The 19,243-nt window shown below is 42.1% G+C and overlaps 1 protein-coding gene across 5 annotated transcripts in view; it reads left to right on the top strand.

The window, feature by feature from the left end:
- Positions 1–6: 6 nt before the first annotated feature.
- Positions 7–19,243, top strand: part of TTC8 (tetratricopeptide repeat domain 8) — a 53,891-nt gene continuing 34,654 nt past the window's right edge. For 2 of the 5 annotated variants that reach the window (XM_021710968.1, XM_008055197.1), the window contains exons 1-5: positions 7–150; positions 16,609–16,729; positions 18,199–18,262; positions 18,344–18,503; positions 18,717–18,806. In XM_021710968.1, coding sequence (XP_021566643.1) covers positions 37–150; positions 16,609–16,729; positions 18,199–18,262; positions 18,344–18,503; positions 18,717–18,806 — 549 coding nt within the window. In that variant the 5' untranslated portion in view covers positions 7–36. Of the gene's footprint in view, positions 151–1,267; positions 1,307–10,868; positions 10,899–16,608; positions 16,730–18,198; positions 18,263–18,343; positions 18,504–18,716; positions 18,807–19,243 lie in introns of those variants that run through there. The other 3 variants (XM_021710967.1, XM_008055198.1, XM_021710969.1) reach the window with 3 other exon arrangements.

The following is a 19,243-nucleotide window of genomic DNA, read 5'->3' as shown; positions in this document are numbered from 1 at the left end:
CCGGGTTCGGGGCCTTTGCCGGCCGCGCTGGCTGCCATGGGCTCGGAGATGGAGCCACTGTTCCTGGCCTGGAGCTATTTCAGGCGTAGGAAGTTCCAGCTCTGCGCCGATCTGTGCACGCAGATGCTGGAGAAGTCCCCTTATGATCAGGTACCGGCCGGCCCCCTGCAGCCTGGGGTCCCGGCGCTGAGGCTGGGGAATCCCGGCCCCCGGGTGGGGAGGCTGGGGAGGAAGGCCCAGGGCAGGGCTGGCCCATGGCTCGCGGCGGCGCCCGCAGCCAGAACTCTGGGGCCGTGGCGGGCGGGTCCCTGCCTCTCGCATCCGCGAGGACCACGAGTTCTGTGCCGTGACCGCCCCTTCCTCCAACTCCAGCCTCTCTTTCCTTTAAGTGTCCCAGAGTTAGAGCCCTGGATTTACTTTGATGGGGACCTTTGAGAATTCATTTATGCTCGCACACGGATGGGCGCTAAGCTCTCTGCATGTGCGTTAGCTTCTTCACCCCTACCCTCCGTTTCTTCTATTTTTATTTGTTTATTTTTTTTGCAGAGATGAAGTCTCGCTATGTTGCCCAGGCTTGTCTCCAACTCCTGGCCTCAATGGATTCTCCTGCCTAGGTCTCCCAAAGTGATGGGTGTAAGCTACTGCGCCCAGCTGCGTTAACTTCTTTTATTTATTTGTACATTTTTCTTTATTTTGAGTCGGGCGCTCTGTGGCCCAGGCTGTAGTGCAATGGCATGATCATGGCTCACTGCAGCCTCGACTTCTTGGGCTTAGGTGATCCTTCTTCCACAGGAGTGGCTGGGACTACAGGCACATGCCACCAGGCCCTGCTAATGTTTTAATTTAATTTAATTTTTTGAAGAGACGAGGTTTGGCTATGTTGCCTAGGCTGGTCTTGAACTCCTGGGCTCAAGCACTCCTCCTGCTTTGGCCTCCCAAAGTGCCACCACGCTCACCCCACATAATTGACTTCTAAAAAAAAAATTTTGTATAAACAGAGATTGATGACTCTCCACCCCTTAACATAGCCGCCTTCTTTCTTTAGGATCAGATGTGTGGTCCTCCTACCTCATCTTTAGACAGTTGTCCAGGAGTGAAGGAGCTTTGGATTTGGAGATTGTGAAGAATGAGGATATAGTGTGAATAGGGGAATAGGGAAAAGAGACATTTATCATGAAAGAAATTACCCTGGCAAAGGAAGCTACAATACTAGGAGGGAGAAATGGGAAAGAAAGTTGCCTTAAAAGGAGGAATGACAGCATTGATGAAAAAAGAACTCAAATAAACGACGGTAATATGGTGTATGGTGAGTGAAATATACAATGTGTGTGAGGGGTGCAACTCTGGTGGGCAGGTGGCTCTTGGAGGAGGCAAGGAAGGAGTCAGTGTGAGAACAGAGGGAGAGCATGGCAGTGTCAGTGCTTCCGTAGGTGCAGAACGTTTCATATGTAGCTTGAGTCCCCAGCTCATCCTAATGGTGTTGCCGTGGAGATGTGGGAATAAATGGAAAATCGAAGGAAGTCGTGAAAGCGGAGGCCCGAGTGTTAAGGCTGTCACCAGACTCTGCCTTAGCACGGCAAATGGATGGATGTGACCTGTCGAGGGGGATGTTTTATCCTTCAGACAGCACAACGGCTGTAGATCAATCATGTTCGCAGTGATGCCAAGTTCTGTTTGTGTCAGTTCATGTTGGTTCATAGCACTTGGGTGTTGTAGATGGTCATTTCTCAAGTGTGTTTTTTGGCACAGTAGCTCCATGGGTGCTGCTCAAAAAAAAAAAAAAGATTCTAAAATCAAACATGGAGGGTACCAAAACCATGTATACACATTTTAAGAAAGGAAGAAAAAACTATTAAAATTGTAATACTTGATCTATTCTGATTACAAAAGGTTAGCACCATCTTTTGAGGGAACGTCACACTACACATGCTACTGTAATTAAATTCAACTTCAAAAAAGTAAGTCATAGATGACATCACTTAAAATGTGTATACTTTTATGCATGGGAACTGTGACAAAATGCTGATGACTTTAGCTTTGTGTGACAGAGGTGGTTTGCAGGAACTCAGTGATGTGTTCGTTTCCACTGAGTTGGTTTCCATTCCATGTTCCCAGAAGACCAGTCCCAAGAGCTACTCATGAGAGAAAGTTTCCTCTTTAAATGCATTTGGGAAAAGTATATTCCTTCCTGGAGACTCAGTTGCACACTAAAGACTCTGAGCAGTTCTGAAAAAAAGAAAGTTACTTCTGGCTACTTGATGAATCCAACTAATCAAATAGTTCTGAAACTTACTTGCCCATGTTCTTTTTTGACCCATGACTAGAATCAGATATCTTCCTTGTCACCATGGGGAGATGATGTCATACCATGAAGTGTTGTGGTGGGTAGAGCAGTCGTGTTTTTATTAATGGTTAAGAGCCTACAATCTTGAGTCTGTAGTGACGTTGGGTACAGCACCTTTGGATTGAGATTGCTGGTACTAGGCCCTTTGATTGGGACTTTATATATGTGTTCATTTCAGTGACATTTTATGGAGGACTTAACAGGCTGAGTATCCCTTATCCAAAATGCTTGGGACCTGAAGTGTTTCAGATTTCAGTTTTTTTCAGATTTTGGAATATTTGCAATATATGTACTTACAGGTTGAGTATCCCTCATCTGAAAATCTGAAATCCAAAACGCTCCAGTGAGCATTTTCTGAGCTCATGTTCAGGCTCAAAATATATCAGATTTTGGATCATTTTGGATTTCGGGTTTTTGGGTTACAGATGTTCAACCTGTACTTGGCATACATAAATTCTGTAAGTTATAGGTACTTCTAATGCTTAGAATAATTTTTCACAGTAGGTAACAAAACTAATAGTTAGTATCTGTTGAGTATTTACTATGTGTCAAGCTTGGTTCATAGGGTTTTATGTGTTATCTCATTTAATTCTCAACTATTTTAGCAAGTTGGTACTTTTTTCCCATTTTACAGATCGAGCACACTGAAGCACACAGTGAAGTCAACCATTCAAAGTTACAAGCTAGTAAGCCTATTCCCTTTGTCTATGCTATGCTGCCATTTTGGCTTATATAATCTAATTTTTCTTTTTAGTTTTTTGAGTCAGGATCTCATCCTGTTGCCCAGGCCGGAGTGCAGTGGCATGATCACGATTCACTGCAGCCTTGACCTACTGGGCTCAGGTGAACCTCCTGTATCAGCCTCCCGAGAAGCTGGGATTACAGGCATACACCACCATGCCTGGATATATATATATATATATATTTTTTTTTTTTTTTTTGGTAGAGATGAAGTATCGCCTTTCCTTTCACCTAGGAAAAACAGGAAATCAAAGACAGTGCTTTGTTTTAAAATGTCCCATGTTAACTAAACCAGGTATCAACGTGGGTCTTTTTTCATGGCCTCTTGTAGAGCTCAGTTAGGCCTCACTGACTCTTAAAGATTAAGACTTGTTACTACACATGCTTGGTGGAAGTGTGATACATATATATATACATATACATATACATACTTTTGAGTCACCCAGGCTGGAGTGCAGTGGAGTGGTCACAGCCAAACTGCAGTCTCAACCTGCTGGGCTCAGGAGATCCTCCAGCCTCAGCCTTCCAAGTAGCTGGAGCTATAGGTATGCACCTCTACACCTGGCTAAAATTTTGATTTATTGTAGAGATGAGTTTTCGCCAGGTTGCCCAGACTGATCTCAAACTACTGGACTCAGACAATCTTTTCGCCTCTGCCTCCCAAATTGCTGGAATTACAGGTGTGATTACCCAGCCTGGAAGTGTGATTTTGATAATGATAATGAAGAAAAAATGACCCAGGATCGTGTGGGAAATGCTATCGGCATGGATTGACCATTGACATGGTTGAAGTCATCATGGCAACAGTGTCCTGGCCCATTCTGGTTGTCCAGTTTGCTGTAGATTTGAAATAATACCTCATAATGCCATACATCATTTCTTTTTTTTTTTTTGAGTTGGAGTCTCACTCTGTCGCTCAGACTGGAGTACAGTGGCCTCCTGGCCACCGCAGCCTCGACCTACTGGGCTCCAGCAATCCTTCCGCCTCAGCCTTCCAAGTAGCTGGAACTACAAGGCACGCACTACCACGCCCGGCTAATTTTTGATTTATTGTAGAGATGAGGTCTCGCCAAGTTGCCCAGGTGGGTCTCAAACCCTCGGGCTCAGGCAGTCCACTCACCTCAGCCTCCCAAGGTGCGGGATTACAGGCTGAGCCACCGAGCCCGGCTGCCATATATCATTTCTAATACCAGATAAGCTTTTTTTTTTTTAAACATTACTCTTTGTCATTGTTTTATTTTTATGAGCAGTAGTTGATATGTTCAGCTCCCAGAAATATCAGAGTAGGCCTAAGAGAGTCTGTGCCAGATCTAGAAGAGATGTGGTATTCTTTTCCTTTCTAATCCTTTTTATTTGTTTAGCTGAGGCAGTTTATTTAGGGATGAATTTTATATATTGCCAGAATAATGAGCAGCATTTTATCAGGAACAGAAGTTTAATTTTATGTTATCATCCTAAAGTAGGCTTCTCATACCCAAGTAGTTTTATTTTAGTGTTGACAGGGTTCACTCGTGCTAATCATTTTTTGACCCAGCTTTGAACACGGTACTCTTATTCCCATATGCTATTTTTAGCACCAGTTTGTGTATTTTGTTCATAGTTGTTATTTCATGTGAGAAGTATTTCCCAGTATGACTTTCTCCAAGCTTGAAGAAATCCTGCCTTTTTCATAATTTAAAAAATCAGTCTTTATGTTAGAGCATTGGTGTCAGTGAAAAGCTTTAGGAAGAAAGCTTAGGGAGGTTCCTTTGGTTAAGAGCTTGAAACTTCTCTGTCCTCTGAACACGACTTCCTGCAGGTGGGTCTGTAGGGCATACTGGCACCTGGCACAGGGCCTGGCATGGGGGGACTCTCATGTGTTTGCCAGCTGATGTGTTGGTTGAAGCTATTCCCATAGGCCAGCTTCCCTTCTGTTCGTGGTGATCATCCTAGTTGCCTGGTCTTTGTCTTCCCCACCATAGCCCTAATTCTCAGCACCACAGGTTCTCATATGCCCATTTACTTTTTCAAATAATATAATTGCATTATGGGCATTCTTAACTCTTTTCTTGTTTTGAGGGGCAGTTCTTAAAAGTCAACATTTAGACCAGACATGGTGGCTTACATCTGCAATCCCAGCATTTAGGGAGGCCGAGGTGAGAGGATTGCTTGAGCCCAGGAGTTGGAGACCAGCCTGGGTGGCATAGTGAGACTTTATCTCTACAAAAAAATTTAAAAAATTAGCCAGACATGGTGGCACATGCCTTACCAGCTACTTGGGAGGCTAAGGCAGAAGGATCGCCTGAACCTGGGAGTTTGAGGCTATGGAGAGCCGTGATCGTGTCACTGTACTGCAGCCTGGGCAACAGAGTAAGACCCCCAAATAAAAAAATAAAATAAATAAAAAATCAGCTTTTAAAATTCTTCCTGTATTCTTCCAGGAATCATATGTTTCTGATCATAACTGTCATCACTGGTACTTCTTAGGGTGCTTTCATTGTTTCAGGAAGTCAAATGATGGACAAGGTCCCTGTCTATGAGAAGTGAATAGAAATGTGATCGGAGTGTGAGTGGGTTGTCAGCTCTGTGGTTAGCTGATCTGTCTTCACATGATCCTTCTGCCTTGTGGGCGTTTCTGAGGTTTCCACATTTACGAGTACTTTTTCTCCAAGCCATTTGGATGTCCCAGCCTGTGCCACCAAACTAGTTGTCGTGAGACTAGGTGACCCTGCAGCCATGCCTGGACATGCAGAGGAGCTCAGATAAAATATTTCCTCTGAATGCCATATAAATTTATTTTGCCCTTGCTTTTTTTTCCTTCTTCCTCAAATGAAAGATAGCTTTTGTTTTTAATAATGTTACTTTTCCCTTGTGGTTATACTTATTTTTCTTCTGGACAAGGAAAACATCTCAAATGATTTGTTATTGGTTAACCATTTTTTAAAGCTGGATCAGAGAGCTTCAGAAAGAGTAAGAGCACTTTGGTCCTGATACACCAGCCTGTCAAGACTCAGCCCACCTCCAAGATTGTTTCATATTTATTTATTCCCCCTTTACAGTATGCCATTTTGGTATAGGAGCATCAAAAATCTTTCATTAGTGCCTTGTATTTTCTGCCACATCTAGATTTTATTCTTGGTTCTTGCCAAAGTCAGGGTAGTCAGGCTAGCCAGAAAGGTGTGATGATGTACCATGGGGTAGGGTTTCCTGGAGTGACACATTTTTATTTGACTTCAAAAGAACTGAGGGTAGATTGAAGATAAGAGTACGGTGTTGGTTCTGAGAAGGTTCCAGAAAAACATGGACTGAACTGTTTTTCCCAGACACAGAATGAGGAGGGAGAGAGTGTCAGGTCTGCAAGCATGAAGGACATTACAGTTTGGATCTGTTAAGAACAAAGAAAGAGGGCTAGACAGTGAATGTATCATCATTTCCCCTTTTGGATGAAATATGGTAAGAATAACCAGTTCATAGAGGAGCATTGTCTTTTTAGAGTATTCTTTTTTAAAATTTTTTATTTAAAAGATGTGAGGTACGATTCAGGGATAGTTATACAAATGTTCATGATGCAGGTACCCTTGTTGATGAAGTGTGCCTTCCCTCCCCTGGCAGTTTCCCACTACTGCCAATCCCTCTCTTAGAGTATTATGATAATACTTATCAAGGTCCGCTTATTGGGAGTGAAGAAGTGGCTGGAGGTCTACAACTGAAGAGGAGGCAGTGAGAGGCTGTCCTCCACAGCCCTGTGACCCCGAGGGAATGCTCGCTGGCCCCGCTCCTGTTGATCATCCTGATTAGTCGCTTAATCCGATTACTGCCCTGTGTTCCATATGTCAGATACAGGGCTTTAAGCCCAGGCCTGAGTTTTCAGCTCCATTATAATTAAAGTTCATAGACCATGAAGGTTTTTCAAGCAGTGGGGTTAGAAGACAGTGTGCTTTTGTTAATGGGCTCGTTTTATTAGTGGGGCAGGTAGGTCTTTGGAGGATGTTGGCCATCCTGAAGGTAGATCTGTGAGCTGCAAGCTAATTCATGTTTTCCTCCCCTGTTCCAATCTCTGCTTATAATGAGAGATGTCACAGAGAGGCAAGGGCTATTATTATTAATGGCTTGAAGTTGGAGTGATGGCCGAAAGCCCCTGGCTTAGATATAAGATACGGAACTAGGATCCCAGTGAACTCCGTGTTAGTTATTGGTTGAGACAATGATTTCGTGTTCCAAGCTAAGAAATGTGTCTTTGTATATAATTATCTAGTTTGTTTCCTCCAGGGGCCATGGAGACTTAGCCAGACTTAATCCTTAGACTCGGTGCACGGTGGGGCAGGTCGTTTTATGCATATGTATCTCTGCTGAATTACACAGATTACATTGCTACCTGGATCGTGGTTGGCCAGATCTCCCTCACCTTCTGGGCTCCATTCATTCCTCATCTCCTAACATTTTTTCCCTAGTTCTGAATAATGACCCAGTGTAAGGGTAGAGCTGAGTAGACTCATTGGCCAGCGTTAACACTGGTGGCAATTAGGATGTTGCCTTCAGAAGTTTCTGGAGATTGAATTCTCAGAAGTAACAGCAACACCCTAAGACCTTGGGGAGGGAGAAGGAAGCGGATGAGTAACTGAATGATGAGTGTTTGCTAGTCCTGGTTGTGGCACTCGGCTTTGTATCCTCTTACCTGCTTTGAGAGCGAATCAGAGGTGAGTTTGAATTGGATCTGCCACAACTGGGGGTCAGTTCTGAGTTCTGGAAAGGTCAGTAGTAGATGATTTGGTTCTTCTTCTAACCTTATATTTGAATACATGTGATAGTATATGTGGAAGAACTCTAAAAGTTATGAAGGATACTTAAAAATGCAAGGTTTTGTTATTAGTCGTGAAGACTCACCTGTAAAGGAGATAAGATTGCTCCAAGGTTGTATGACTTGTTCAAGGTCGTGCAGCCAAGAGGCTCTTGGGGATGCCCAGGTCTTCTGACTCCGGGGCACGGCCTGGAGCTTTCTCCTCAGGAAACTGTGTTGATACCATCAAAATAGTTTGCTAGACCAGCTGAACCGAACTTGTGGTTCCCTAGAGGGTGGATTCACTTAAGTCACAAAACTGTAATTTAGAGAGACCCAAAGGTGAAGGACGGCCTCAGGGATTGTTTTAAAAGAGTTGTGCCCTCTCTTCAAATTAAAAGATGCTGACTTTGTCCCCTCATAGCCCTGCCCCTGGTGGATCTCCGTGGAGCCACGCCCTGTCCTTGGTCTCTGTGCATCCTGTGAGAGTCTCTGTTCCATCCTGGCTGTCATCTCACACACCTAGCAATGTGCCGCCCTTGACCCAGAGTGTCTAGGTTCAAGTTCTGCCTCCACACCCTGACCTCAGAATTGTCTCATCTGTAAATGGAGGTGGTAACTCACAGGGTTGTTGTAAGATTTGTTAAGGGTTTAGACATGAGCTGCTGTGGTCTTTGTATAAACACAGCTGGAGATTTGCATGCAGGACTCTGTTGCTTATATTTATCTTAAGGGATTGTTGGGAATCTGGAAAGTGTTTGTGAGGAAAATGGCTAGTGTGAAATGGATGGTGAAAGGATGCTGAATGGAGTTCATAAATCCTTGGCACTTGATTTCCAGAATCATCTCCCCTTTCTCTGCCTCTTTTCTCTCCCAAGTCTTTCCTTTCCTCCCCCCCAGTCATCTATAATTCTTCCCTCATGTGAATGTAAAGTTGACACATTGCATTGTGATTTATTTAATGAGGTACCTTTCCCCATGGAATGTTTTTAGTGCCTGGCTGGGGTGCCAGGAGGTTGCTGTGGCACGATTGTGTTCTCGGCCTCCTACTCACTCAGGCCTCGTCTCCATCTTCCATCCACACTGGCCTCCCTGCTTCCACACCCCCACTCTCTAGGCCTCCCTTTCCTTCTCTGACCTCCCCACGGTGGCTTTCTGTCATTTCCTGGCATGCCTTTCACTACAGTCAGCCCTGAGCATATTCCTTAAGGGCCGAGGAACACACCAGCCAGGTCATGGAGACTTCAGCGAGCACATCCCTCAAGGCCAAGCTGGTGGCTTCAGGTTGGTCCTGAGGAACACGCCGGCATCTGGCAGTACCTGGCCTCAGTGGTGTCCATCTCCTTAGCTGTTCTCTCTTCCTTCTCAAGCACCATCTACAGACACCCCGGTGACCCCCTCCCTGTGTCGGGCTCATCTTCTGTCTTTCCTGAACCTTACCCTCCAGTCCTGCCTTCTTGCTTCCAGCTCATTCTTTTAAATCTCTGAGAGGCACTGGTGAGAAAGAGCACCTGCTGTTCTCTTCCATTGTGTGACCTTGAACCAATGACTTATCTCTGAATTTGCCTCATCTGTGAGACAGGTAACAGTACCCTCTTCCCCCAGATGGTTGTTGTGTCACTCATATGTGGTAATGGGCTGCATAGATATGTATACAAGTAACCAAGAGAAGGTTACTGTTGCTGTTTCGTTACCTGCCCATGTGTTTCCCTTAAGTGTGGATCTAGTTGAGCAAACCTGTCGTTTTACCAGGCCCCTGTGCACACTGGAGTCAAAAGCTTCCAGCCGCTGTGTGCTCTCTGGTTGCTTTTTTGGTTTTATTTATTTATTTACTTATTTTTTGAGTTAAGTTTTACTCTGCTGCCCAGGCTAGAGTGCAGTGGCACATCAGGGCTCACTGCAGCCTTGACTTCCTGGGCTCAGGAGATCCTCCCACCTCAGCCTCCTGAGTAGCTGAGACTACAAGCATGTGCCACCATGCCTGGCCAAGTTTTTGATTTTTTGTAAAGATGATGTCTCACTATGTTGCCCAGGCTGGTCTCGAACCCCAAGGTGCAAGCTGTCCTCCTGTCTCAGCCTCCCAAAGTGCTAGGATTATAGGCATGAGCTACCACACACAGCCTAGTTGCTCTTCTGTGCTCTGTTCAGTTGATTGCCAAATCTTCTTAAAATTCCAACCCCTGGGCCTCACTTTCCAGCTTAGCTTAGCCTTTTCCCCTCGTGCTTGCCATTTATCATGCTAAATAAATAGTCTCTCTTTAGATGGTGACCAGTTTGCACACTGCGGGTACCAATAATAGTCTTAAAGATATTTGGGATATTCTTTTTTGGATTTTAGAGCCATAGAAAGCAAGGGTTCTTTTTGTTTTTTTTTCCTTTTTCTGTTGCTTAGTCGTTTCCCCAATAAAACATGCTCCAGGTTAAGTGCTCAGCAGATGCTGCTGACTAAACATGTAAATGTAGATGTTTTATAAATAAATTTGTTATAAGTTTGATTTTTTAACCAGTAGGTTTCTGTTTAAACTCACATGCTGAGATGATCTGGCACTAATGCATATTATATAGTTTATTTATAAAAATATCTTAGAGGACATTACAGTCAGAATTATTTTCTTATTGTTGGCCATAATCCCATTATATTTAGATGTACTAGAGGGGTTCATATTGTTTGGATTTTCCTTCTCCTTCCTAAGTAATTAAATTCGGAATGTTTTAACCATCATGAACTTATTCTTGAATCTAAGGAAATGTTTCCTTGGTACAGTTACAGAATTATTCATAATTTCTGAGATGTATTGTCCTCATTAAATAAGTAGTTGAGGTTAAAATATAGCACTCTTTGGTGTATATTAGTTTTTCAGAATTCTTGAGACAAGAGCACTTGTAGGGGAAGATTACTGTTAATTTTTGGATTTTTGTTGAATGAGTTAAGAGTTCACCTACAAATACTTGGCTAGTCATTAAGACTTTTTATTTTAAAAACTGTATTTCTTAAAAGTGTTTACTATTTTTTTTAATGCTTTGCAGGGACCAGATCCTGAATTGCCAGTGTCTCAGGTAAAGAAAGATGTAGCTGCAATCTTTAGAGAATACTGTCATTGCTGTTACTTGGTTGTTGCTATAGATTAGAACATTTTATATTTTATAACACCACTACTTGTGGTGTTATAAAATTAGCCATATCTACTAGACATTCTGTACCTCCTTACGTAATAAACGATTATATTTTCAGTTCTTCTGTGTGTATGAATAGCCTTGTAGAACTACTGCAGTCTACTCATTAAGACTAGGTGCTTCAATAGAAATGACTAAGATCAACTAGTAGGCTGAGAAGAAGAAAGAAGGTGGTGAGGGGAGTCGTGGGTTAGAAAGGGAGCCAGAGGCTGGACGCGGTGACTCAAACCTATAATCGCAGCACTTTGGGAGGCTGAGACAAGAGGATCACCTGAGCCCAGGGGTTTGAGACCAGTCTGGGCAACTTGGCGAGACCTCATCTCTACAGTAAATAAAAAATTAACCAGGTCTGGTGGCACTTACCTGTAGTTCAGCTACTTGGAAGGCTGTGGTGGAAGGATCGCCTGAGCCCAGCAGGTCGAGGCTGCGGTGGCCATGAGTGTACCACTGCATTCCAGCTTGGGTGACAGAGTGAGACTCCAACCCAAAAAAGAAAAGGAGCCAGGGAGTCCACAGAGCCACAGTGTCTGGCAGGGCTGAGGGATAGGACAGCATGTCTTGAGTAAAGAAAGTTCTTAACTCTAACTGACCAGGCGGCTTTTGGAGGGAGGAACCTGCCACAGCAGTGAGGAAGGAAGCCGGGGAGGGAGGGAAGAAGGAAGAAGAGAGGGAAGGAGAGGAACGAGCTAGAGAGGAAGGAGGGAGGGAAGGGGGGAGAAGGGATGGAAGGAGGAAGAGAGAGAGAAGGAAGAAGGAAAGGAAGGAAGGAGAAAAGGATGGAGGGAGGAATACTGGCCAGGCAGCCAGGTCTACCGGATCAACATGGTTGAGGAGACAGCCTGAGAGACTTGCCACCTGGATAAGACACAAGGGAATGAACTGGAAGGAAGCCTTGGGGGAGGGCAGGTGTGGTAGAGATGGGGACACCTGGCCAGTGAAACTTTTAGCCTGAGTGTCCAGTGATTCTGTGAGTCAAGAGGAGGGATATGGAGAGCTAGGCATCAGAGGGCATGACATGGCCAGGTGTGTGCCCTGCCAGGTGGATGGAATGAGAACAGTGTTTTTAAGTAAGGAAGTGACTTGACCCTCATGCAGGGTTCATATGAGTAATCATCAAACCTTTTGAATAGAAAGTATTTTACCAAGTCCTTTGATGGATCCTGTGGAGTCTTAAGCAAACACTGTCAACAGGCTGAAATGTGACTGTTCTTTAAAAGGATGAAGTGTCTTTTGAATGGTCATAATCTTGATTTCCAAACTGATAGATGGGGAACAACTGGGGTTTTTTTTGCATAATATACGTACAAGTCATTCAGGAAGGGTCTAAATGATAAGTAATGTCGTTTTTGTTCTTAGGAAATTTGGAAGTTTTTGATTAAAATTAAGTTAAAACATTAATGATTTGTATTGTAGAAATGGCTTTGAAACTGTAGATTGTATCTCAAAGTTTCAGACTAGCACAGGGGCTCCCTGAAGCACCTGGATTTGCATTACTTTCATGTTCTGTTACCGTGGACTTAATTAACCACTGGATAATGATCGAAAACAGGACATGGTGGGCTGGTTTCTTTTGACCTCACTGTTCACATTTTTTGGATTTCTTCTGTTGTGCATTTTAATAACTTCAAAAGAAATGAGACTTTTCCATAGCAATTCAATATTTTGTGCCTAAGTGTTCGTTTCTTAGAGTAGGCAGAGAGTATCAGTTGGTACTGATTCTTATGAAGTCTAAATCAGGACAGATGGACTGTTCCTTTGGTAGCCTTATTCTACGAATAACCTAGCAAAATTGTTTCTCACCATTTTAAACTACTGGCCTTGCATTCTGTATTAAGAGGAGCAGAATAATTTAAACATGTTTTGCTCGGTCAGCAGAGTTTTTACCTCTTCGTATGTTTATTTTCATAACTAAAATTGGATTAATGTCACAGAAGGCAGAACAAGAAAGTCAGTATTGTCCTGATGTTCTCTGGCAGGTTTTGGCCTCAAGAGTGATGTCCTATAGATATTGTGTTATGATGGGGAGGTAATTGATATGATGATTGTTCATTTAGTTGAGAGAATCTGCGCTTTTCCTTTTTAAAAAATCCTCCTGAGCATCTATTCTTACTTTTGTTGATAATACAATACTTTAATACATAGATATTAACATAAATTTACAGAAATAACTGTTTTTAAAAATTGATGATCTACCATTTATTGATAAGTTAAACATATTTGAAAAATGAACTTATATTTTTACTCAGATTCAAGGGGAGTTTGGGATTACTGTCTGGGCTTTGTCATACATTTTATTTTAATCACTGATTAGTTTTGAACATTTTTTTTGTTTATTATTTTTTTTAATAGGCAGAGGATTTCAGGGTTGTAAAACATACCTGGCTTGTTTCCAAAATTGAAAAATTTTATTATTTTTTTAAAGCCAAAGCCCCATCTGCTGTTTTCATTAAAATCTCAAGAATCATTCTTATTGCCAGGAGCAGTTCTTTGAAAACAGTCTGATGTTTAATCAAGCAGTGATATGTGATTTTCAAGGTCATTTTTTGTTAGGACAGAGGGAAAGTCAGGAAGATTAATTTTCTCAAACCCTGATTGAATTTGAAACTGAATGATAGTTTAAGTCGATTTTATTACAGATATTTAAATATCAAAAATCTACCATCATTTCTGTTTCTTAAGACTTAGATTTTAGAAATGTGAAACAAATATACATTTATTTACCTTTTTGAAAAAGTGGATTCTTATGGAATAAAATTTTTAAAAAGATGTTCCTATTTGACTTCTGGAGTCTATTTATCTGACAGGGAAGGATTTTCTTTCTGATGTTTTGCTTAGGCTAATATACAACATTTGTACCTCTTTAATATTTAAGAGGTCATGGTATAGGATGGATATCAAGAAGTGTGATGGATTGGACTCTGAGATAACAGTATGAACTTGAACATAGTAAAAATAAAATGTGTGCATGGATAATGAATAGCCCACTATACAGCTGGTAATATAATCACACATCTTGGCATTTAGAAACCTGATTTGAGTAGGACTTCAAATCTTAGCTCTGAAGGCTCAGGAGCTCCTTGTTGCCAGGTAGAAAGTTCACAGCCTCACTGTGGCACCTGGTCCCTGCCCTTCCCAGCCTGTCCAACTGCTTCCTCAGCTGAACCTGCTCCCTCAACCATATTTACCTCTTTTGGGTTTCCAAACATGCATGGCCCAGTAGCCGGCCTGCCTCTGTCCTTGGCCTTCCCCTCTCTGCCTAGCCTCTGGGTCCAGGTCTTCTCTTCCATGCTTTCTTCCTTCCTTCCATGAACCTCAGGCAACTGGGCGCCTTGCCTCTGCCCTCTCACAGCACGTTCTTCTGTTTTTTAATTTAATTTAATTTAATTTTTTAGCCAGGATCTCACTCTTGCTCAGGTTCCAGTGCAGTGGCACTATCATGGCTCACTGCAGCCTCAACTTCCTGGGCTCAAGCCATCCTCCCATCTCAGCCTCCCAAGTAGCTGGGATTACAGGCATGTGCCACCATGCCCAGCTAACTTTATTTTTTGTGGAGACTGTGTCTCAAACTCCTGAGCTTCAGCGATCCTCCTGCCTCGACCTCCCAAAGCCCTGGGATTACAGGTGTGAGCCACCATGCCTGGCCCTGTTTTTAATTTTTGTTATGACATTTTTCCCATGACAGAGATTCTGTCATGTTAGAACTAGGGCCATGATGTCCTTATCTTTGTATCGCCAGGATGTGCACACAGTAGGTACGCCCTAGGGATGTGGGAGGGACCAGCAGAGCCCAAGTGAGTGCCGTGCAGAGAATGCACTTTTGGAAAGTAAAAGCTAGCAGACACTTGCAGGGTGTATGAAGGGTGGAGATTAAAGTCAGTTGGGATTGCTTATTTCCATCATTGAAGCTAAATGAAGCCTTAGTACCAGCTGGTGTGGCTGGCCCTGAGCCCCGGAAGGCTGCAGAAACCTACCGGCTTGCCTGAGCTTTTCTATACTTCCATAATGCTTCTATACTTCTCCCACAACTAGACGCAGTTCCTGTTGGTAGTGATCTTTTTTTAAACAAATAAATTAGTTTTTGAGTGCATATTCTATGCATATTCTACTCAAATGTGCTAAAGTCACACATGACAATTGAGACATCTTGTCCTAAATTATTTAATAGGAATCCAGTAAACCTTCACCAGAAAAGTAGCATCCAAAAGCTAAGTATCTAAGCAATCTAATTTCACTGTTGGAACCTAGCTATATCATGTAGGCAGGCTGCTTTATGTTCACGATTCTTTTCTTTTAGAATGTTCATGCATGCACCCCAGTTATGTTAGCCCACAAGAGGGTCTTCACTTTCCAGTCTGCATGAAACCTGTTTTCTCCACCACACACACTTGGCATCAACTCACACCGCTTTGCCAGGCACTCAATCCAGGTGATGTGTACAGGGAATTAGAATCCCCGTTTTAATCTTCTCGGGTTTCCTTCTCAGAGGCTAGCCTGATGCTGTTGAGCTAGGAGTGCTCAGTGACCATAGATTGACTGAGTGAGTGTGTCCTGGCCTCCTCATGGAAGACTTTTCAGACCTTCTGTAGCTCTCCTCTGTTCTCCCTGCTCTTAGCCTTCACTCAGCCTGCTTCACAGCCATGTGCCTGGTATACTGAGCCTGAGTTCCTCCCCAGATTTTCCTTGCTGCCCCTTCCTCTGGGCTCTGGAATTAGTTCTGTGCTGCTAGCTAGTTCTGTGCTGCTTCTCCCCAAATCCTCCACAGGATGCTGGGGTTCATGTTCTCTGCTGCTGTTCTATTAGTGAAGCAGAAAGGTAAAATCCTTTGATAAAGCAGTTTCATATGTTTACAAGAAATTGAATTGTGCTCACCTTTATGTTGAATTTTTCTAGGTAAAGTGAAGCTGATACTTTCCAGGTTAGATTCCTCAGTTATCTCCCCCTACTGTCTAGCAGGAGTTTTGCTGACTAGATCACAAAGCAGCCAGTGTTTTTTTGTTACTGGGAATTGATCTTGGATTAATTCAACCAACATTTCTTGAAGCCATAGGCATTATGGAAAATTCAAAAGTGAGCTAGGTATAAGAGCTTGCATTCCGGGGAAGGGAAGCTAACGTTTGTCCAAATAATCATAGTGCTTGTCAACTATGGTTAGGTGCAATGATAGAGATATGAGAAGAATTCTCTGTGAGAAAAAGTGGTAGGTTTAGAATCAGACCCAGGGATGGCTTTGTGAAGGACATGGCCCTGAAGGAGGAAGGCAGAAAAAACACTGTGACTGTCACTTTATTCATTTGTCTTCAAATTATTATTTTAGTAAAATTTTCCTCTAAAGATCTTTTACTTATAAAAAGGAGTGTTAGAAGACTACCAGGTAATATCACACTTTTATTTACCAGGCAGTTGATACATTGGTTGTTTCTTGATTAATAATGACCTTTCCTACTTTTATTTGTTTTTTATATTGGTCTTTTACAATATAATAATGCATGTTTATTAGACATGTTTAGTAAGAAATGAAATAATAGAAATAAAGGGGTATCAGCTTCTAGAAGCGATGCAGTGTTTCTAATGCTTGTTTATTCATGGTTTTTAGGCAGTTTGGATTTTAAAAGCACGAGCACTGACTGAAATGGTGTATGTGGATGAGATCGATGTGGATCTGGAGGGAATTGCAGAGATGATTCTGGATGAGAATGCCATTGCTCAAGTTCCACGTACGTGTTGGGTTTTCAGCTAATGAGATGCTACTGGGAGGAGGAATACTGTGTATACAAGAAATATGCATAGATAGATATCTCTATATGTCTATACTTTATATATATGTAGGAATATACATAAATATTATGTATATGAAACATACATGAAAAATACATACATGAACATATATACATAAAAAAGACATTACCTCAAGTAAATAGTTTCTATTCTGCCTTATGGCATAAAGGCTTGTTCCCCCACGATTCTATTATATTATCTTAAACTTAAGGTGTGAGATTAATGTATAACTATTTTCCAATAAAAGCTATATTATGCATTGTTAAAGTAATTTATAAAAATGCAATCTATTTTATTTTATTTTATTTTTTAATTCTGAGTTGGAGTGTCTCTCTGTCGCCCAGGCTGCAGTGCAGTGACACATTTATGGCCACTGCAGTCTCAACCTGCTGGACTTAGGCAATCCTTCTGCCTCAGCTTTCTAAGTAGGCTGCCTAATTTTTTGACTTATTGTAGAGACGAGGTCTCACCAAGTTGCCCAGGCTGGGCTGGAACCCCTGGGCTCAGGCAGTCCTTTCACCTCTGCCTCCCAAAATCTGGGATTATAGGCGTGAGCCACTGCACCTGGCCTGCAATCTATTTTAACTTCGTGTCTAATATATCAGAAGATTATGAATCTGGGAAGCATCCAAGCAATAGAAGTGTTCTAAAAGGATTTCGTGAAAAATCATCATTAGACAGTATCCCTTGGTTGGAGGGATTTGGAAGGTAACTTGCTCCAAGCTGTGCATGAGGTGGTGAGCTGGCGTGAGGACTGTGAATGTCTATGAGGCTTGTCACAGAGCCCCGTACCCCGCTCCCAGATGTGGTGGTGCCTGTAGTATTGGGTGATGACCATAATGTGTGGGGGTCTTGCTGGGGTTTATTAGCTGATGTGGTTCCCAGTCGTGTATATTTTGGAAGGTAATAACTGTTTTGAAGCTTCAAATGGAAGTTGAAGAAAAAGTATACATGCTTCATGTTAAGATGACTTTTTCCCCATTATTTTGTTCTCTTAGTGTTAAAATATCTAAATTCTAGATATTGCGGGTAAATTAACTTTTATTGAGATAAGTTTATATGAAAAATAATAAATTAGGAGTATAGATTTGTACATTGAAACCTGTTAATGTTCAGTATGAATTCTGGCTCTACTACAAGCTTGACCTGTTTTCTCAGTTCTGCAAACCTTTGTTAAATGGGTTTATACTCCCTACTGTACAGGTTTAACATGAAAATTGAATGTGATAGCATAAGCAGCATAATAGGTACTCATTAAATATTAATCTCAAACTTGATTCCCTGAGACATGTTTTTTGCTGTTGATGTCTTTTTCCCAGGCCAACACAGTACTGAAAATTGCATTAGCTGATAATTTTTATAAATTAATAAATAACATGTAAATGGAATGTTTCATCTTATCTCCTAGGCCCTGGAACATCCTTGAAACTCCCTGGATCTAACCAGACTGGAGGGCCTAGTCAAGCTGTGAGGTGTGAGCTTCTGTTTTGTATCCTCTGCCACCAGATATTGCTGGTCTTTCTTTGTATTATAACAATTTACTCTCTTCACAGGCCAGTCACTCAAGCTGGAAGACCCATCACAGGGTTCCTGAGGCCCAGCACACAGAGTGGGAGGCCGGGCACCATGGAACAGGCCATCAGGACACCTAGGACTGCCTATACAGCTCGCCCCATCACCAGCTCCTCTGGGAGATTTGTCAGGCTTGGCACGGTAAACTCTTCAGCTTTCCAGTAGCCTTGTGTTGCCAGAGTAACTTGGTGTCATGTGACATTATTTTCCACTGTTGTTATAATGGAGAATTATAGAGAAGAGTTTTGAAAGTGATTCTGTTTATTGGTTCTGCCTTTGTGATTTTTATGCACATTAAACTTAATTGAGGTTTCAACAAGTTTCTGATTTCTTTCTGTTGTTTTCCTTCCATAGGCTTCCATGCTTACAAGTCCTGATGGACCATTTATAAATTTATCTAGACTGAATTTAACAAAATATTCCCAGAAACCTAAATTGGCAAAGGTATGTACTTAAAATGACTTTAAGTTCTGAAGTATGATGAAACTGACATTGTAGAAAATGTATAAAAATTTGTAAAGGAAAGGCCATGTCTCGACTGAAATGGAAATATTTTCTCTAATATAAAATTTAAGTCTTTGACTTAACTGAGTTAAAGAAAGTCACTGAGAAATAAAGTACTTATACCATTATTGCAGGAAATTCTTTTTCTTTGATAAAGAGCAGTAATTTATAACAAAGAAAGCATGTGTGTACCATCGTCTTCCTAGAATGAAGCTTAACAGGTGATCTGTATGTGTGTGTGTGTGTGTGTGTGTGTGTGTGTGTGTGTGTATGTGTTTAGCTTGGACTGTTCTCAAGAAAAATAATTTTCTATCCTTGTCAGATTTTAGAAATGTCAAAAGGATGATAAAAAAATGTGTTCTCCAAATTAGTAATTA

This window comes from Carlito syrichta, unplaced genomic scaffold (genome assembly GCF_000164805.1).
Source record: "Carlito syrichta isolate Samal-C Ts95f unplaced genomic scaffold, Tarsius_syrichta-2.0.1 Scaffold301773, whole genome shotgun sequence".
Taxonomy (NCBI): Eukaryota; Metazoa; Chordata; class Mammalia; order Primates; family Tarsiidae; genus Carlito; species Carlito syrichta.
Note: the sequence above shows the minus strand (reverse complement) of the source record. Positions and strands in the feature narration are given on the sequence as shown.